This window comes from Hemicordylus capensis, chromosome 4 (genome assembly GCF_027244095.1).
Source record: "Hemicordylus capensis ecotype Gifberg chromosome 4, rHemCap1.1.pri, whole genome shotgun sequence".
Lineage (NCBI taxonomy): Eukaryota > Metazoa > Chordata > Lepidosauria > Squamata > Cordylidae > Hemicordylus > Hemicordylus capensis.
In genome coordinates, this window is record NC_069660.1 from 267,294,606 (window position 1) to 267,314,536 (window position 19,931).

General features: G+C 41.3%; 1 protein-coding gene across 6 annotated transcripts in view; it reads left to right on the forward strand.

Moving 5' to 3' along the window:
- The window catches only part of PREX2 (phosphatidylinositol-3,4,5-trisphosphate dependent Rac exchange factor 2), a 233,498-nt gene that overhangs the window by 139,972 nt on the left and 73,595 nt on the right, over positions 1-19,931 (forward strand). For 3 of the 6 annotated variants that reach the window (XM_053248942.1, XM_053248944.1, XM_053248943.1), the window contains exons 24-29: positions 7,510-7,732; positions 10,745-10,952; positions 15,494-15,673; positions 16,341-16,435; positions 17,782-17,864; positions 19,657-19,747. In XM_053248942.1, the coding sequence (XP_053104917.1) occupies positions 7,510-7,732; positions 10,745-10,952; positions 15,494-15,673; positions 16,341-16,435; positions 17,782-17,864; positions 19,657-19,747 (880 nt within the window). Of the gene's footprint in view, positions 1-4,846; positions 5,934-7,509; positions 7,733-10,744; positions 10,953-15,493; positions 15,674-16,340; positions 16,436-17,781; positions 17,865-19,656; positions 19,748-19,931 lie in introns of those variants that run through there. The other 3 variants (XR_008306841.1, XR_008306840.1, XM_053248945.1) reach the window with 3 other exon arrangements.

Genomic DNA, 19,931 nt, shown 5'->3' on the forward strand with positions numbered 1-19,931 from the left:
TATTTATTCTCTCTCTGTGTAAACTGCCCTGAGCCATTTTTAGAAGGGCGGTATAGAAATCGAATTATAAATAAATAAATAAATAAATAAATAAATAAATAAATAAATATTAGAGCTTGTTCAAGAGGCTATGGGTTTATGTATCCTGAAAAGCAGCTCCCTATTCCATATCGCAAACTGCTTTTGAAACCAAGGGGACTTTCAACAGCAATTTGCTATCTGTCACAATGATCTGTTAAAAGAAAGAAAAAAGCCATAAATCCTGGGCATGCCCAAGCCCTGGGCACACCTGGTTACTCTTTTGAAACATGGACCATAACTTGTAGAACACCCAAGGAAAGGGAGAAGCAGATACTATTCCCCCACTATTGTTTGCTAAAAACTGGACTGACCAACTAGTTTCTTTTTCATTCTATGTAATTCTTTCCCTATATACATCAGCTGGATTATCAGGATGTTAGTGTTACAATGACGATAGTAAAATGAGTTCACTCCATCACTCTGTGAAATTCATCAGGCAAGTTAAAGTCCATAAACTATATTTGGCTCATAGACTGGGCTTGCCAGTTGTCATATACTAAACCTTTGGTCTTGCATCTCACAAGAATTATGTATCCATTTGAGTTTTAGGTGTATCCATTTAAAATTTAGTCTTTTTCTGTGTGGAATAAAATGGTGATATATCTGTACTGAAACTTGACAAGCAAATGTTCGTTTGGATTTTGGCAGACAGGAATTACAACACTCCTGCACACATTTGTAGAAAACATTGCTCAAAACGTGTACGTAGTCTAAATAAATTTTAGACCAAACAAGATTACTAGCAATCTCAGTTTGACTATACTGTACCTCAGATTTGTTTTATGTAGATAGATGGGTATTTTTAACTGCCCAGTCAGAAATTCTGTTTAGTTAGGCAGCTAAATTGTGCTTTTCATATATTTCCTGCCTATTGTAGTAGAGCTGAATGTGCTGTGCAGTGCCCAGAACCAGAATAGTAAGATCATATTGGGTCAGGAGGAAGTACAACTACATGGGGGAAGGCATATATAATTATTGTACCTAACATTATCTTATTATAAGCCCACACATTCATTAAAATGCTCAGATAAGACCATTCCAGATTCCAGAATAATGATGCACATTTGTTGTTTCAAAAATGTTTACTCTTCTTGATGGCTGTTAGTAACATATTTTATTCCAAGAATAGCTATGCCTTTCTTTTAGGGAGGTAAATGTAACCATAGTAACACAAGTGTCGGGGAATGCTTTATCTGTGCTGTTAGTTTCACTGTGAAAGTTTGAAATCTATAAATAGAAACTCAGTGGCTTCCTGCAGCTCTTATTATTATCCCATTATTTCTAGCCGAAGTTTTGAGTCCAGTGAAATAGTCTCCAGGTTTCCACAACATATGTAGGGGGGGAAATGTGGGTCTTGCTTATGATCTGCTTAAATTATAACCAGGCATTTGGTCTCTGTGGGAGAGGATGTGTGGGAGATTTAAATGTGAAACATGTTCTGTTCTTGTTATTTAAATGTCCTTAGTGGCCTTCTTGTCTTGGTTTCATTTTTCAAGGGTAACATATCAGTACAAAGTTTCTTGGATATAAATATTTCCTACACAGAACCTATATGTTAAAAGTAAATTGCTTATACACATTTCACATGGATATATAAAGAAAAACATTTGGTCAAAAATTGAGTTGTACACATAGGAACATTTGTTTATGTTTAAGTGGCTGCATATGTGAATGTAGGAGTATACTGTGACTCTTGATAAGACTGTAGAAAAAATTAACCAGCGCTGCTACATTGCTACCAATGTAAAAACAACAGCAACAATGTTCCTACGTTACATGTGTGGCCATCTAAAACAGATGAAGAGGGGATTCTCACGATTGGGCAAAAGCAGGCTAAGGGAGCCTAGTCCGCTTTTCTCCAGGCGGCTCCCAGCAGCAAACCCTTCTAATTTCCCCTCTCCTTAGACAAGGTTAGGGGAGTGAGCACTCTGGTAACCCCATCTTTTTGATAGCAAGACTTGCCTAAAAGACTGCATTCTCAAAACCAGAATAATTGTGAGTTAACCATGATTGGTGAGCCCTGTGTGTTCCTGTGGAATGTGTCTTAAGAAACTGGAATCTTTGGGCAATCCTAGTTAAATTGCTACAACCAACATTAGTGAGGTGGTATAAAAATCTAATAAATAGATAGATAAATTTAACTGGGATTGCAAATCAGGATCTGGGTTAGTGATCCTGGTTAAATGCTGGTTAACCACAGTGATTTAACCAGGATTGCCCAGAAATTCCAAGTTTTCACAACATGCTTCATAGGAGCATGTCAACGCCTGGGGAACAGCCGATGGGAGCTGGGCAGTATCCCGTTTGGCAAAAGCCATCCTTTAAAGTGTGCGGGTGCAAAGGATTCAGCTAAAACAGAAGGGGACAGAGCAGAACCGCATAAAGAGCAGATGGGAGCCTGTGGCCGCTGGTCAAAGAGTCAAAAGAAAGATAGCATACATCAGGTGAGAGATTCAGCATATAGGTGCCTATATGCCAATGCCAGAAGCCTCCGAGCCAAGATGGGTGAGCTGGAGTACTTGGTTGCTAATGCAGAAATAGATATAGTGGGCATGACAGAAACATGGTGGAACTGTGAGAATCAGTGGGACACTGTTCTCCCTGGATATAAACTCTATAGAAAGGACAGGGAGGGGCGCCTTGGAGGTGGAGTAGCACTGTAAGTTAAAGAAGGGATAGAATCTAACAAGCTAGAAAACCTAGGCTGACTGGAGTCCTCCACAGAAACCCTGTGGGTAACAATACAAGGCCTGAAAGGGAACGTGCTACTGGGGACGTGCTATCGCCCTCCGGATCAAAACGCTGACAGTGACTGGGAGTTGCAGCAGGAAATCAGGGAGGCATCAAGGAGAGGCAGGGCTGTAATAATGGGTGACTTCAATTACCCACACATAGACTGCGTAAATTCACAGTCAGGTCATGACAAAGAGGTCAGATTTCTAGATACGCTAAATGACTGTGCCCTAGAACAGTTGGCCTTGGAACCAAGCAGAGAGAAGGCGACCTTGGACTTAATTCTGAGTGGCACCCAGGACCTGGTGTGTGATGTCAGTGTCATCAACCCTTTAGGGAACAGTGACCAAAGTGCCATCAAATTCAGCATACATGCGGGGAGAGACTCACTAAGAAAGTCTAGAACAGACATTTTGAATTTCAGAAGAGGAAACTTCTCCAAAATGAAGAATATGGTGAAAAGAAAGCTGAAAGGGAAAATCAGGAGAGTCACTTTGCTCCAGAGTGCATGGAGTTTACCCAAAACCACAATACTAATAGCCCAGTTAGGTTGTATACCCAAAAGGAGGAAAGGTACCACTAAGTCCAGGAGGATGCTAGCATGGCTAACAGGTACCGTCAAGGAAGCCATAAAAGGGAAGAAGACTTCCTTCCGAAATTGGAAGGCCTGTCCAAATGAAGAAAACAGAAAGAAACATAAACTCTGACAAAAGAAATGCAAGGTGACCATAAGGGAGGCAAAAAGAGGGCCAAAAGTATCAAGGAGAATAACAAAAAGTTCTTTAAATATATCAGAAGCAGGGAATCTGCCAGGGAGACGGTTAGACCATTAGACAATGAGGGAGTGAAAGGTATTATTAAGGAGGATATGAAGTTGGGGACGGAAAACCCCAACTTCAAGTATACTCTGATGGGATCTGAGCTGTCGGTGGCTGACCAGGAGAGGGATCTTGGGGTTGTGGTGGGCAGCTTGTTGAAAGTGTCGACTCAATGTGTGACAGCTGTGAAAAAGGCTAATTCCATGCTAGGGATCATTAGGAAGGGGATTGAAAATAAAATGGCTAATATTATAATGCCCTTATACAAAACTATGGTGCGAGCACACTTGGAGTACTGCGTACAATTCTGGTCACCACAGCTAAACAAGGACATTGTAGAACTGGAAAAGGTGCAGAAGAAGGCAACCAAGATAATCAGGGTCCTAGAGCACCTTTCTTATGAGGCCAGACTACAACAGCTGGGGCTTTTTAGTTTAGAAAAAAGACGACTGCGGGGAGACATGATAGAGGTCTAGAAAATCATGCATGGTGTGGAGAAAGTGGATAGAGAGAAATTCTTCTCCCTCTCCCATAACACTAGAACCAGGGGTCATCCCATGAAATTGATTGCCGGGAAATCTATGACCAACAAATGGAAGTACTTTTTCACATAACACATAATCCATTTGTGGAATTCTCTGCCACAAGATGTGGTGACAGCCAACAACCTGGATGGCTTTAAGAAGGGTTTGGATAACTTCATGTAGGAGAGGTCTATCAACGGCTACTAGTTGGAGGGCTGTGGGCTGCCTCCAGCCTCAAAGGCAGGATGCCTCTGAGTACCAATTTCAGGGGAGTGACAGCAGGAGGGAGGGCATGCCCTCAACTCCTGCCTGTAGACTTCCAGGGGCATCTGGTGGGCCACGGTGTAGAACAGGATGCTGGACTAGATGGGCCTTGGGCCTGATCCAGCAGGGCTATTCTTATGTTCTTATGAGCACATGGGGCTCATCAATCTCAGTCAGTTCTTTAATCACAATAGTTCTGGTTGTGAGAATGAGAATATATCTTTGCTTGAATTATTTTAAAACTAATAATTGACAATAGCCCTTCATATGATACAAAACTTGCTTGTTTGGTTCTTACAGGACCGAGTCCCCAGCAGAACTCACTTTCATCTTGGCTCAGACTGCCACAGGTTTTCCCCAAGTCTGGCTTGATAGAAATGGAATTTTAATATTTCTATCTTCTTGTTTTTCATTCCTTTTATACAGTTATCCCTCGCCAATCGCAGTTTTGAGTATCCACAACTGGGAAATTGTGACAGGTCTCGCCAATCGCAACCCAAGTATCTGTGGTTTGGGGAAATTTTTTGGTAATTGGGTGGGTCGTGATTTTGGGGGGTTGGGTGGTTTTCATGGGTCCGGGAGTTAATTTAGTGGGTCCGGGGTGATTTCTGGGGGTTCCCCCTCACTCCTCTTGCTGACTGTTACTGATTTAAAGGGATTTCAGGTGTGTTTGGGTGATTTGGGGGCCTTTTTTCTTTGGTTTTTGTTCTTTTCGCAACTGTGATTTGCCTAACCCCCTGTTTCCAATGCATTTCAATTGCTCACCAACTGAGAATTCGCCAACTGTGAGGTTTCCCCAGAACGGTGCCCTCGCGGTGGGAAAGGGATGACTGTACTTCTTATCCCTTAAATGCAAGTTAGAATAATGCAAGTTCCAGTTGAGTTTGCTTGAAAATAACTTCCCGTCCTTACCAGCTAAAAGGAATTTGAGGTTAGGCATGTACAGAGGGAAGGAACCTCCTTGAATCTTGGAATGACGGCCCTATAATTCAACTCCAGCTACAAGAATGAGAAATATTGAAGGGTGATGTTCTCTTTCAATTCTCAACAATTCTCTTTCATATTTCTCATTATTTTTGCTATCTAAACTGTGTTGAGATTTTTTTGGTTGAAAAGCAGTACTGAATATAAATAATGATTATATTGCTCAAAATGTAGGAATGAGCTTTTGTATATCCCAACAGGATTCAAAGGCTAACATCAGCTGGACCACATCATACTACAATTACCATAGCAGGTATTGGGCATCTTATAAAAGGCTAGGTGAGGAACCCAGGGGTCAGGAAAAGAGTCACAGTGAACTGGTTTACCCCTTCCTCATTGGGATGTTCCAAATTATATTTGCAAGGCAGTGAGGTATTTTTCTTCTCACTCTGAGGATTTGCAGTGGCTTTTCATTCTTTACTTTCAGTATCATATACCATTCCTTTACTACCCATTTGAAGATATTGTCAGTATAGACCAGAGCTGCATGACTTTAGCCCTCCTGTAGATATTGGGCTACATACGAACATAGAGAGCTGCCATATACTGAGTCAGACCATTGGTCCATCTAGCTCAGTATTGTCTGCATAAACTGGCAGAGGCTTCTCCAAGGTTATAGGCCGGAGTCTCAGCCCTATCTTGTGTAGGGGAAGAATGGCAGTTCAGTCCCCAAGTAGCACAGCAAAACCAGTTTGGCGAGAAAGCAGCATAGCAAGGGGTCTTGCGACAGTTCTTTAGTACTGAGAAACTACAAGGATTTATTTAAAGAAAAGGTTACAAATGAATGTGAAGAAGCCTGTAGCTTATTTTCAGCTGTAGCTTATGGCTGAAGAGAGAGACAGCAAAAACCAGCCATCTCTGGAGAGACAAAATGGAGACTAACACTGGAAGAGCAAAGAGGGGAGGAGTCCAGCACTCTCCAGTTACCACACAGTTACGGTGCATCTGGTGGCAAATTAGAGGCGGGCCTCCTCTGTAGCCGCTCCTGGACTGTGGAATGCACTCCCTACAAAAATCTATAATTTGAGTTCTTTATTGGGCTTCAGGAAAGTCCTCAAAACCTATCTGGCCTGGCCTTCCAGGGTTTTTAAAATGTTGTAAATGGTTTTAATGATGTAACCTGGTTTTTTAGAGTTTTAAATTGTTCTGATTGTTTAATTTTTGTTTTATGATGTTTTAATTGTTGTTTTATGCTGTTTTATAGTTTTTGTTTTAACTGTTAATTGATTTTAAAGGTTTTGTTTTAATTGTTAACCACCATGAGCCATTTTTGGAAGGGCGGTATAAAAATTTAATTAATTAATTAATTAATTAATTAATTAAACAAACAAACCCCAGTGGTCACTATGAGACATTGCAGGAGAGCTGATGCTGCCAGGGTCCTAGCTCAGAGCGGCCCCATCCCCTAAGGAGAATATCTTATAGTGCTCACATGTAGTCTCCCATTCAAATGCCAGGGCAGAACCTGCTTACCAAAGGGGACAATTCATGCACTCTCAATTTCTCTATTGGCCACTGAGAGTAGGGATAATGGGAGTTATACTGCAAAAACAGCTGGAGACTGGAAGTTGTTCAGCCTTAGTTTAGACCCAGGCTTTTATATCATGGGTATTTGGAATATGTCCTTCATGCCACAGAGCTTTAGTACAAGATGGCAAATGCTTAGAGTTGATAATGTAACTAAGACATGATTTATTTTTATTACTAACCCAGCCTATGACGTTGGATCAAAGAGCAATCAGATTAAGAACCATTTTGGCTATTATACAGAATTGGCAATAGAGGGTGCATGAGTACAGAGCATCAATTTTTTGTAATTCTGGTACAAAGTTTGGGCATATATCATTACTATAATAAACTGCAAAGGTTGGTACAGCTCATGTTTCTCAGCACCAGTAAGGGTCCCTTCTGTGATAGTATAATACTGTGAATAAAAGGGGTAAAATATGCTCTTCTCTTAATAGTGAACAATTATGGTGACAGAGAGAAGTGTTCTCACCTACACAATAAAGCATGGAGCTAAATGTATTTGAATCTTTAGGATATATAGATCAGGTACTGAGTTTTGATCCTAATATATGCCTTCCTTTGTTTCCTCATTTCAGTTTTCACGGGTCTTAAAAAATCGAGCTTGGCCTACCTTTAAGCAAGCAAAATCAAAGATCTCACCATTGCACAGCAGTGATTTTTGTCCAACTAACTGTCATATCAATGTGATGGAAGTCTCATATCCTAAAACCTCAGCATCACTTGGCAGTGCCTTTGGAGTTCAACTAGACAGCAGAAAACATTCTTCACATGAAAAAGAGAACAAACACACTGACCAAGGTAAAGTTGAAGTCCTTGTCCTACATCTCTTTCTGTTTCCTCTCTCTATATTTTAATATATAATTAAAATATTTTAAAAATGGTTTAAAATAGAATTAAGATGTTTCCAATTTTCACTCATGTTCTAAAAGGTATGGAAATTGTAAATTAACCTTAACTTCTGCAGCATGTAAGCAGTACTTTGTGTGATCTCTTTTATTATGCTGGCTTAACAAATAAGGTCTCATGAACCCCGACTATGCCTTGATCCTTCAGCTTGACCTTGGCCTAGGGAAGGATGTGTTCAGGCAAAAATGTAATAAATACAAATTTATCAAACACTTGGGAGAGGAGAGCTGGTCTTGTGGTAGCAAGCATGACTTGTCCCCTTAGCTAAGCAGGGTCTGCCCTGGTTGCATATGAATGGGAGACTTGATGTGTGAGCACTGTAAGAGATTCCCCTTAGGGGATGGAGCCACTCTGGGAAGAGCATCTAGGTTCCAAGTTCCCTCTCTGGCATTTTCAGGATAGGGCTGAGAGAGATTCCTGCCTACAACCTTGGAGAAGCTGAAGCCAGTCTGTGAAGACAATGCTGAGCTAGATAGACCAATAGTCTGACTCAGTTTCCTATGTTCCCTAGATGCACCTGATGAATTCTGCTTGATACATCTATACAAGGCATAATCCTTAACCCAAATGCCAACAGTAGTAAAGGTCTAGACAGAAATGCAGTAGATGCAGCATTCTCAATCACTTGCCACAGATGCACCTGATGTATTTCTGCCTGATTGGGACAGACAGAAGATCTGCATTCATATCGCATCCAGCTGTGGTCTTCAGAGAATTTCCACTGGATTCTAGAGGCACTTTCTGATCTGGAAAATTATTCAATTTAACACTAGTTGCTCGCACAATCAGAAGTTGCATAACTTAAGTAGTCCAATCCTATTTATCCAGGGATTGATCCTATTAATGGGAGAACTTGGTTTTTAATCTTTCACTATAGCATGCTTATCCTTAATTATTCTACAATGCCTCTAGAATAAGCATTAATGCAATTAAAGTACAAATATATCATAATTGCATATACATTTTGAACTTTAAAGGGGTTTTTTAACTTCAGTTTTCAGACTGTTACACTTCACTCATTTCTCAACAGATCTACAGAAGGTTTGTGTGGGTGGTGATACTTGATGCTGAATTTCAGAAGAAGTGGGTGACTGATCTGCATTTTATGACCAATAGGATGTTCAGCTCATGTTGCCTCCTCCATATTAATCAGGGCCACCATTATTTCCATGGGCATGCATGCTTTCATAGAACTGACAAATCCCACTTCTGCTATGTGCTTCAGTTGTGTCCTGACTTAATATCCTGTTAAAATAAGGGGACTTCAGTAGCTAATCATTCAAAAATGCTCCATGAATTTAAAAAACAAAACAAAACTCCAAAGCATTTGTCCCAATACTGACTCAATTTTTTGAACAGAACGTTTGAACATCGTGGGGGGCAGGGAGAAGTCTAGAAGGCATGTTACGCTTGCCTAAAGAAGGTCACAAGCAGTGTTCTGTTAACAGGAAATCCCATATGTGGTTGACTACAACTCCTAGTATCCCCATTCAAAAGTCATTGCATCTGGGGATGCTGGTAGTTGTAGTCAACATAATCTGGGATTCTCTGTTACAGGGAACACTGGTCACAAACATGTGAAATCTACTTCTTCAGGATTAGTTTTCAAACTGCTATATCTTGGCCATTCCATAATGGATGTGCAAAACATTTGATGAGGTAGTGGTGCTTGTCATTGATTAACTCTATACAAAATTTCAGGTGGGTGGTCTGGATTTTAGGACCGATAAAATGTTCAGGTCTTATAATGGGAGAATGCTATTTTTATTCACCTTAATTATACAGGCATTCTGTACAGGGGTAGGGAAAAGGTTTAAGACCCACCTCAATGCTGGCACCAACTGCCCCTTACTTTTTCTTATATAAATAACTGCTTTTTAGCTGAAACATATTCTTTGTGTGGAACATGGCAACTGTACCTCCCAAAAATCTATCTCCAAGGGATAAAGCTATCCCCACTCCAGTTCAAGATGGCAGACATGTGGACATTTGATGATCCAACCAATTTGAACCAAATTTGGTACAGTTGTAGTGAGTGACACATAAAGACACCTCAGTGGCATAGTTTGTGATGATGTCATCCACCCCAGTTCAAGATGGCGTATGCGTAAATGGTGCAAGTGGTCTAACTTGTGGACTGTCTAACCAATTTGAACCAAATTTGGTACAGTTGTAGTGAGTGCACATAGGGACACCTCAGTGGCATAGTTTGTGATGATATCATCCATCCTGATTCAAGATGGCGGACGCATGAATGTAGATTCCTGAACTGAGCAAGGGGTTGGACCTCCAATTCTAAAATTCTATAGGTTGTGTCAGTAAGGGCCAATAAACCCAGTTTCAAAGTGGTGGCAATACTTGATGAATAGGCTAAGTATATTGTTCCATTTTGAAGGAATCCCCACCCCACCCTGCTAAATCACTAAAAGGAGTACTCTCTTTTAATGCTTGTGAAAATATTCATGAAAATAAATTCTTCTTTTTAGCTCAGAGCTACTCATAATAAGCAGCATGTTGCTAGTTCATATTAATAACCAGCTAGGCATTGGCCCTTTTGCCAAGAAATGTGTGATACATCAGTGCTTAAGTTAGTTGTTCAAACTTATTACAAGTTTGAATAACTTTCACCTTTGAGTAATGAGGGGAAAAGTCTCATTTGCATGCAGACAATTGTTTATTGTGTTTGGTGGAAAAAAAAGATTAATTTCTACACATGCTTGGATTTCCAACATCACATTGCTCAAGAACCAAATATGTGCAAATTGCATTTTTTAAGTTGGCATGACTATTAATTGGATGTATGAAAAACTCACTGCCTGCTTTGGTTTTAAAATGATTGAGCTACAGAGATCAGCATACTCTATAACTTATTTATGCATTTAATTTTATTTCCATCATGCCCAGCTAAACTGAATCCCATGGTTTATATACAACACACAATTACTACCATGGCAGCTCCATCAGGACACCCCTTAGGTCAACAGGATGGCCATGGTTTGAGATACCTGTTAAAAGAAGAGGATCTGGAAACACAAGATGTCTATCAGAAACTGTTATGCAAATTGCAAGCTGCACTGAAAGAGGTGGAAAACTGTGTTTCTCAAATAGATGAGTAAGTAAATCTATAGATATACTTTTAGGTACTTCAAAAATCAATGCATATATTTAGAATTCTTCTTCATTTTGTCTTTCCTAAAATGGTCATGTTGGCACTGTATTGTTTCCAAATTCCTACAAAATCTATCTGTATTCAAGAAACCAAATTATCTGTTACCAAATCATGTTTCTTCTTCCTTTACAGTACTGCAAGAATATGGTCTTTCTCCTCTATCTCCAAAGCAAAATCTCTAATTCACATCCTTGTCATCTCTCACTTTGACTATTGAAACCTTCTCCTCTTTGGTCTTCCATTGATTCATCTTGGTCCTTTCACCTCCATCTAATGCTCTGCTACCAAAACCATTTAGCTCTCTCATCACAGTAACCATATCACCATTGTCCTTAAATCCATCTATTCACTTCCCAGATCTAGCACAAGTTCCTTGTTGTTACCTTCAAAGCCATTTACTGCCTTGCACCCTTCACTACCTCTTATCTCTGATATCCTTGCTCTCCTGACCATGAGTAGGGATGTGTACAGAACCAGTTCCGTGCACTCCTGAGAGGCGGGGGACGTAGCTTTAAGGAGCAGGGAGGGTGTCCTAACCAGTGGCGGACTGGCCAGGGTGTCAGCTTGCCCGATGGCAAGTGGGCCCTGTGGGCCCTGATGAAGTGGGGCCCCTTAAACATTAGACAATATGTTAAAAATGTTAATGACCTTTTAGTAGTTTGAAAATATACAGTAATAGAAGTTCCAATATTATTACTGTTACTACTACTATTACTCCCTCTTTCCCTCCAGGACTTGCCTGATGTATCTCTTCCAGACTCACCTCTTCTCTGGCTGTCAGTCACAGACTCTGATTCTGCCTGCCATTAACTCTTTCTGGGCAGGCTCTGCTGGGTGACAGACAGAACATTTTTCCGGCTTTACTTTTCACTCCCATTGGTAGGATCCGTCACATGTCCCACCCTTTCTCTCATTGCTTCAGGGGAAGTTTTCCCAAACCTCTCCTAGGCAATGGGTGAAGCATGTGGTTTTTAATATACAGTACATTTAATACTTTACCCTTTTCTTTTACTTTTTATCACCTTTGCAATATCAATACACATATCATAGTTATATTCAGAAATGTATTTTATGGATATCACGTCCCATTACCTGAACTTTAGGTAAACCTTCTGGAGAGTGCATCAGCCACGATGTGGACTGCATGAAATATGCTTTTGAACTACCTGTTAATGTGTAAAATGTTCAGTACAAGCAAACTATTTAAAAATATCCCCCATTTATTTAAAAAAAATTAAAAATTAAAAATTCAGTTATAACAATCTGTACTGTATACTGCCAGTAATATGTACAATATATGTACACTGTAATTACTAAAAAAATACATTTATTTTGCAAAAATTTTAATTGTACCCGTTTTCCACTTTTGTATTTTTGAAAATTTTATTTATTTCTTATAAAAAGTAAATGATAGCCTTGTAGTTGTGGGTGGCCCCCCTTGTCTCCTGGCAACCAACATTTTTAGGCCCAGTCCGCCACTGGTCCTAACCTCCCCCGCCGCATTTCCTCCTCCGGTGCTGCTTCCAAAACTGCTGTCGTGGGGCAACTGTATCTTGCTGCCCCGGTCAGTGTAATACCAGGAGTGGCCAGCATGCATGTGTGTACGTGATACGCGCAGGCCACTTTCGGTGTTATGCTGACCAGCAAGAGCATATACCTCTGCCCTGTGACACCTGTTTTGGAAGCAGCACTGGAGGGGGAAATGCACCAGGGGAGGTAAGGACAACCTCCTTGCACCTTAAAGCTACCCCCACACACCTTCAAACTGGCTTGAATGCCAGTCTTTCAAACCGGTTTGGCAGTCTGTGAATAGACCGCTGAACCAGTTCATGCACATCCCAATGCATGACCTTCACTCCTCCAGCTCCACCACTCTTAATAGTCCAAAGGTCTTTTGCTCTTTCAAATGTTTCTGTCCTTTCCCCCTTGCTGTCCCTTGTGCTTAGAACTGCTTCCGAGAATACTTGTGTGATGCCTGCTCTCATGTTTGCTTGAAATTCCTCCTCAAAACTCACCTTTTCCATGAAGACTTTTGCACACTCTAATACATATTCCCTGTGGTGACTAAACTGACATATATGTAACTGAAACAATCTGCTTCCATGTAAGCGTTCAACTTCCTTTGCTGTTGGTAAATGGCAATTCATTTGCACAAATTATCAGGGCTTTGGTTACTAAAATTATTTTATTCAAGGTCCTATTGCACCTTCGTTCCTCCTGTTCTGCTTTAGTGTACATTATGATTTGACCATTCTCTATGATCTAACATACTACCCTAACATGATGTGTGGGACAGAGTGGTTCCTGCTAGGGGTGTGCAATTCGGATTTTCGGTGTTTCGATTCATATCTGAATCAAAACACCCCCGATTCGTTTTGGATCCGAATCTGGCCCTTCCGAATCACTCCCGATTCGATTCTGATCTGAATCTGAATCGATTCAGATAAAAAAAATGGGTCCTGGGGTCAAAAGGGTGGGTTGGGGTGGTAGTGCCTGATGGGTGGAAGCTACCACCCAAATTGCAGAGGGATCGGCCAAAGGGCTAATTTTTGGTGAATTTTTGAAGTTTTACTGTCTTTGGGGCAGATTGGGGGCATAACGTGGGATCTGGGCCAAAATAGTGGGGTGGGGTGGTAGTGCCTAATGGGTGGAGTCTACCACCCCAATTTCAGAGTGATTGAGCAAAGGGCTGATTTTTGGTGAATTGTTGAAGTTTATGCGTTTTTAAGGTTTCCCCCCATTTGGTATAATGGAGGGTGTATCGCTTCACGTCAGGGGGAAAAGGGTGGCCTAGAGCAGTGTGGGGTTGGTGGTAGTGCAAGGTAGGGGCAAGGAAGCTAACAGAATTTTTTCAAAGGATTTGGGCAGAGGGCTGATTTTTGGTGAATTGTTGAAGTTTACGCGTCTTCAAGATTTTTCCTCATAAGGTATAATGGAGCTTTCAGCAGCCCCATAAGTGCACTTGGGGGGTGCTGTGGTGGCCCAGAGCGAGTGGTGGTGTAGTGCACATAGGGTGCCAACTACCCGCATGGGTTGCCAACCCATGAAATACAGGGTTCTGTTGTTTCTGAGGTGTTCTGAGTGTGGATTCTATGATAGCAAATGAGAGTGGATTCATGGTGTCTCATTGAAAATCTCATTTGCTATCATAGAATCCACACTCAGAACACCTCAGAAACAACAGAACCCTGTACGCCATGGGTTAGCAACCCATGTGGGTGGTTGGCACCCTATGTGCAATACACCACCTCTCGCTCTGGGCCACCCCAGCACCCCCCAAGTGCAGTTATGGGGCTGCTGAAACCTCCATTACACCTTATGAGGAAAAACCTTAAAGACACGTAAATTTCAACAATTCACCAAAAATCAGCCCTTTGCCCAATCCCTCTGCAATTGGGGTGGTAGACTTCACCCATTAGGAGCTACCACCCCACCCCACTCTTCTGCCCCCGATCCCACGTTAGGCCCCAAATCTGCCACAAAGACCCAAAAACTTCAACAATTCACCAAAAATCAGCCCTTTGCCCAATCCCTCTGCAATTGGGATGGTAAACTTCAACCATTAGGCGCTACCACCCCACCCCACTCTTCTGCCCAGATCCCACGTTATGCCCCAAATATGCCACAAAGACACTAAAACTTCAAATATTCACCAAAAATCAGCCCTCTGCCCAATCCCTCTGCAATTGGGGTGGTAACCTCCACCCATTAGGCACTACTGCCCCACCCACTATTTTGCCCCTGGGACCCGAAATTCAAGTAGATGTCACATCAGACCTTTTTGCATTGAAATCAATGGGAGGCAAAAAGGCGGGAAATTCAAATAGACGTCATTGCTCAAAATGGAGGGGGAAGAAGAAGGCATTTATTGGCCACAAAATGGAGGGCCGAAACAACAGATATTTCGGAGCCGAAACGGGGGTGATTTGTTTCGGCTCCGAAAAATTTCGGAGGGCTAGAAGGGTGATTCGGTTCGGATCCGAATCACCCGAAATTGGCTGTTTCGGGTATAGATCGTTCTGTACCCGAAACGTTTCGCACATCCCTAGTTTCTGCCTCAGTTTTGGAGTTTTGCATTAGATGAAATTTGCTTATTTTATTAGTTTCAGTGGCTTGCATGTTCTGCAGTGTAACACAGGCAGTGTTAGACCCACCCAGGCCGCTGTAGGGCTCTAAACCGCACAGCAGTGCTGCCGCACAAGAAGGCAGTACTGGGACTACTGACTCTTATGAGATTGCACATCACACGAGACTTTCATTCTTCTCAACGGAAGTTGCATGTGACGTGTGATCACACAAGACGCAACAGTCCTGGTAATGCCCTCTTGTGCAGCCGCACTGCTGTGTGTTTTAGAACCTTGCAGTGGCATGGGTGGGTCTCCAGGGCACATAAGCTAGTTTCTATATTAGTAGCATATTATTTTTGAAACCTACTCTTCAAAATAAATATACTTTATTTACTCTATTTGAATTTCACATTTCAGCCTTCTTTCTTCAATAACGTATTCTCCAAGATCAGAACGTAAAACACCTGAGCCATTAGCACTAACAGACAGTGATAATGACAAAGGTGAACGAAATGGGAAAAAGGTTTGTTTCAACGTAGCAGGTGATGAGCAGGAAGATTCTGGTCACGACACTATTAGCAATCGAGATTCATATAGGTAACTGTCTCTCATCTCCATCAGTGCTAAAAGAACAATGTACAGCATTGCTAATATTAAATATGTATGTGTATTTATTTATTTAGCCCTCATTTTGGTGCATAAATGCTGATCAAATATTCCTTAATTAGCTAAAAGCTTTCTACAGTTAAAATGAAAATTAACATAAATATCTTAAGAGTGTGCAAAAACTCAAAAAGAACAGCAGATGGAAAATTAGTAAAATGTTTTGTATTCCTAAAATTGTTTCCCATCTTTGTGTTTTATTCACTTGGGCCAGAATCCATTAACTACACTTAAACTCATTGGCTAATGTCCTGTGTAAAATACTAGAGGAAATCTTATTGAAATTTAGTTGACCTTTAGCATAACTCCTAAGTAGTACTATTGAGTGATTTGGTCAAGATGACAGGCATAGATTTCAATAGGCTTAAGTACATTTAACTCTGTTGGATTGTGGCCTTCAGTATTCTACCCTTAAGTTTAATGTATTCTTCAAATACATAGAATTTACTCTGTGATTTGTTCCATAGTACAAAGAGCTTTGGTAAAGTATTGGGAAGAGGTGCTTGATCAAGAGAAGAGAACAAAGGGATAGTTAAACTTCTGTTTAAATGTAAATGTTCTGAAAGGATTTATACATTTGTGTTTTCTTTTCCTCATTCAGTGATTGTAATAGCAACAGGAATTCCATTGCTTCATTTACCAGTATTTGCAGTAGCCAATGCAGTTCCTACTTTCATAGTGATGAAATGGATTCAGGTAGAGAGCGAGAGAGAGTGTGTGTGTGTGTACAAAAATATATAAAATTGTGATCTAGAATTGTTTGTCCATATTTTCATTGCAGTAGGTTAAAGGAATGCAGTTCTTTCTTTTCTTAATGCGTGCTCCAATGAGCTGTTTGAAAAAGCTTCAAGTTCCACTACATATGAAAAGGATCTATTAGAACTGTTAAAGTCTTTTGTCTGCAGTCTTGCCAAATTCATACTTCAAAATTAGGAAGGATTATAAGATTTATCATAGTCTTATCCCCTCCTGCCTCTTATCAATGGCATGTGGAGAGAGAACAAAGAGCAAAGTGCAGCCAGTGCAGTCTCTTTACTCAGGAATGAGCATAAGCTTTATTTTTCTTTCCGTCTGTGTCCCTTATGCCTAGGCAAAAGGTTTCACATTTCAGTGCCTATTGTTTGAGAAGGATGACATGCTCTTTTGCCATTCAGTCTTAGAAGCAACATCTCCCGAAGTGAGAGTGTTCTGGCTCTTAAGGGGCACACACATATGCTTCCTCTTCCCCATTAAGCCATGCTGCAGAGACCAAGGTGCTTTCCAGAAGAGTTTTTAAAAATGCCAGTTGGTTGCTGAGTTGTTACGGGATCCAGACAGTGGTCCAAACTACCACCACCATTGCAGGGAAATTGCATTTCCCCAGCCCCCACTTTTGAATGTCTAGGGTGGGGAAAAATCCTGTCCTGCTATTGTGTTCACGAGTGCTGGATAGATAATGGTTGCCCTTAACTATTCAGTACTTCCTGTGGCATCATTGTGACCAGTGACAAAACCCTCCTCCTTTAAACCTGCTCTGCTGTTCTACGTCGGCAGTTCCTCCACTCCTTTACAGAGCAGACATGTAGACCTTTAACGACTTACAGCAATGCCTTGCCATTTCAGAAATATTTTTCTTCTTTCTCCCCCCTGCACCTTTCAAAAGATGCTGCCTTCTGCAGGGCTACCACAGGGCCAGCCACTGCTTGTTAAAAACAACCAAAGACGCTGCAACCCAAGAAACCCACCCACACCTCCAGAATGTCCTGAAATTTCAGGAGCTAGAGTGAAAAAGAAAAAGATTAGATGGGAAGCTATGATGAATCTGAATGAAACAGATTGACAGGAAAGATGAATGGAACTGGGGTAAAATTGGAAGGGTAGGATATTGTCTTAGCTTTAAAGTACCCTCAATGGAGGCAAAGCTATTCTACCCTGCAGCAAGACAACTACCCCAATCCTTTTTTTAGCATATCTTCAGAACAAAGTAATCCACACACACAAGCTAAATAGTCTGCTAAAGTCTAAAGCCAATACTGATTTCAAATATTGTTTTTAACACATAGGTGATGAACTCCCTCTAAGTATACACATCTCTCATGACAAACAAGATAAACTTCATAGTTGTTTGGAACATCTTTTTGGTCAGGTAGGACTTATGTAGCTGTTGCAGTCCCATAGGCATGAAATGTTATGGATTTATTTTTTCATACTGTGTCTGCATTGTTTGGCTTTGGAACTTTTGTGACTGTGTTGGCCTCTGTCATTCTTGTCAGGTTACAATACTGTGTTCAGTTTTGCAAAAGTAAGATCAATTAATTAATTATGCATATTACTAGGTTCAAGTATAAGCTCTGTGATCCAGCAGAGGAGAACCAGAACGTAGCTGATGCTCTCATGCTGGTAGCAGTGATGTCGCTTTCATTTGTAGATACTTATCTTCCATACCCAGTAACAAGATCTGGTTGCATTTTTGTTTTGTAGACAAGACTCCCGATCTTCAGCCATATTTCCTTAACTGTACTTCATGCTTCCTACTTTTCATCACCTCTTTAGTACTGGGGATGTGCACAAAGTGTTTTGTGCACATTTGTGGTAGTGGTGGAGAGCGGTAGCTTTAAAAGGAAGAAGGTGGGTCTTACCTGCCCCTCTGTTGCTCCTTCGCTGCCCCACCATGGCAGTGTTGGTATTATAAGCCATGCCACACATCTATGGTGCCGCTTATGAAGCACGGCTTTTCATACTGACAGCGCTGCAGTGGAGGAGGGACAGGCGGGCTGCAGTGTGGCAGGAAAGACCCGCCTTCCTCCTTTTAAAGCTACCACTCACTGCCCGCTGTAACAATTCGTCTGGGCAGCTCAAATCGTTCCACTGCCTCTGTAATGAGGCACCAAAAGGTTTTGTGCACATCCCTATTTAGTACTTCATTTTTTCCACTTTCCTATATCTGTGTAGTCGCTAAGAGTCGACACTAGGTCCATCTAGGTCCATCTAGGTCAGTATTGTCTACACAGACTGGCAGCAGCTTCACCAAGGTTGCAGTTAGGAATCCTTCTCAGCCCTATCTTGGAAATGCCAGGGAGGGAACTTGGAACCTAGATGCTCTTCCCAGAGTGGCTCCATCCTGAGGGGAATATCTTACAGTGCTCACACTTCTAGTCTCCCATTCATATGCAACCAGGGCAGATCCTACTTAGCTAAGGGGACAAGTCATGCTTGCTACCACAAGACCAGCTCTCCTCTCCTCACCTCTCTACATCATTGGCATATATGTGGTTGTTTTTTTGTTTGCTAGATAGCAGCCATAAGGGGCAGTATCAGAACTGGGACTGTGATGTGGGGAATGTAACCCTTTACCCTTGTCTTATTCCTGATCTGAATTTGGCCTCCTGTAGCTGCTATTTGTCTTGGAAAGGGAGCTAACATGAAGCTGCTTCTGTCCCAAGGCAAATAGCTGCTAGAGGAGAGGGTGATACAGACAGTGACTGTGGTGGAAGAAAAAGGTTAAATTCTCCCTCCTACCATTTTTTGGTCTTTTTGTGATTTGGGCTTTGTTTCCCTTTGGGGCAAACAAAAAACAAGCACATAAGGGGCAGTGACATGCTTAACTTAATGTATAAGTTAATGTATAGCTTCACTCTTTGATCAGGAAAACAGCATGGAGAAAAAGAGTAAAATCCCTCTCCTCAAGCACCATTTCCCCCAATTGTTTTGGATCCCCTTCGATGGTTGCTTTTAACATTAAAAAAACAAACACCATCTGACAGGATATCCTTCTCACAGATCTCCTATATCTCCATCTGCACTAACAAATACCCTGGTTCTGCTGTGCTTGTCTAGAGCCAGCATATTCTAAAATATTTTGAGCCAGATACAAAGATATTTTTCATTGTTATGTTTCCTTCCAAGATTCACCATTTAGTCACTTTTGAATTCCACAGGTAGACTCAATTATTAATCTTCTGAAAGGACCAGCTGTAGCCAGAGCTTTTGAGCAGACGAAGTTCTTCACTCCAGCTCGAAGCTTGCAAGGTATTGTTTAAAACTAAGCATGGAAATCAATGGGGCTTCAGATTGAAAGATAGCATTAATGCTAAGATAGGAATTGAATTCTATAACAGCAGGCTCTTAAATGCTAGTGCATTTAAAAGGGAAGTGTACTCCACATAATATTTGGAGGGCATATAAATATCTTAAAGGCAATTGAAGCACCTGG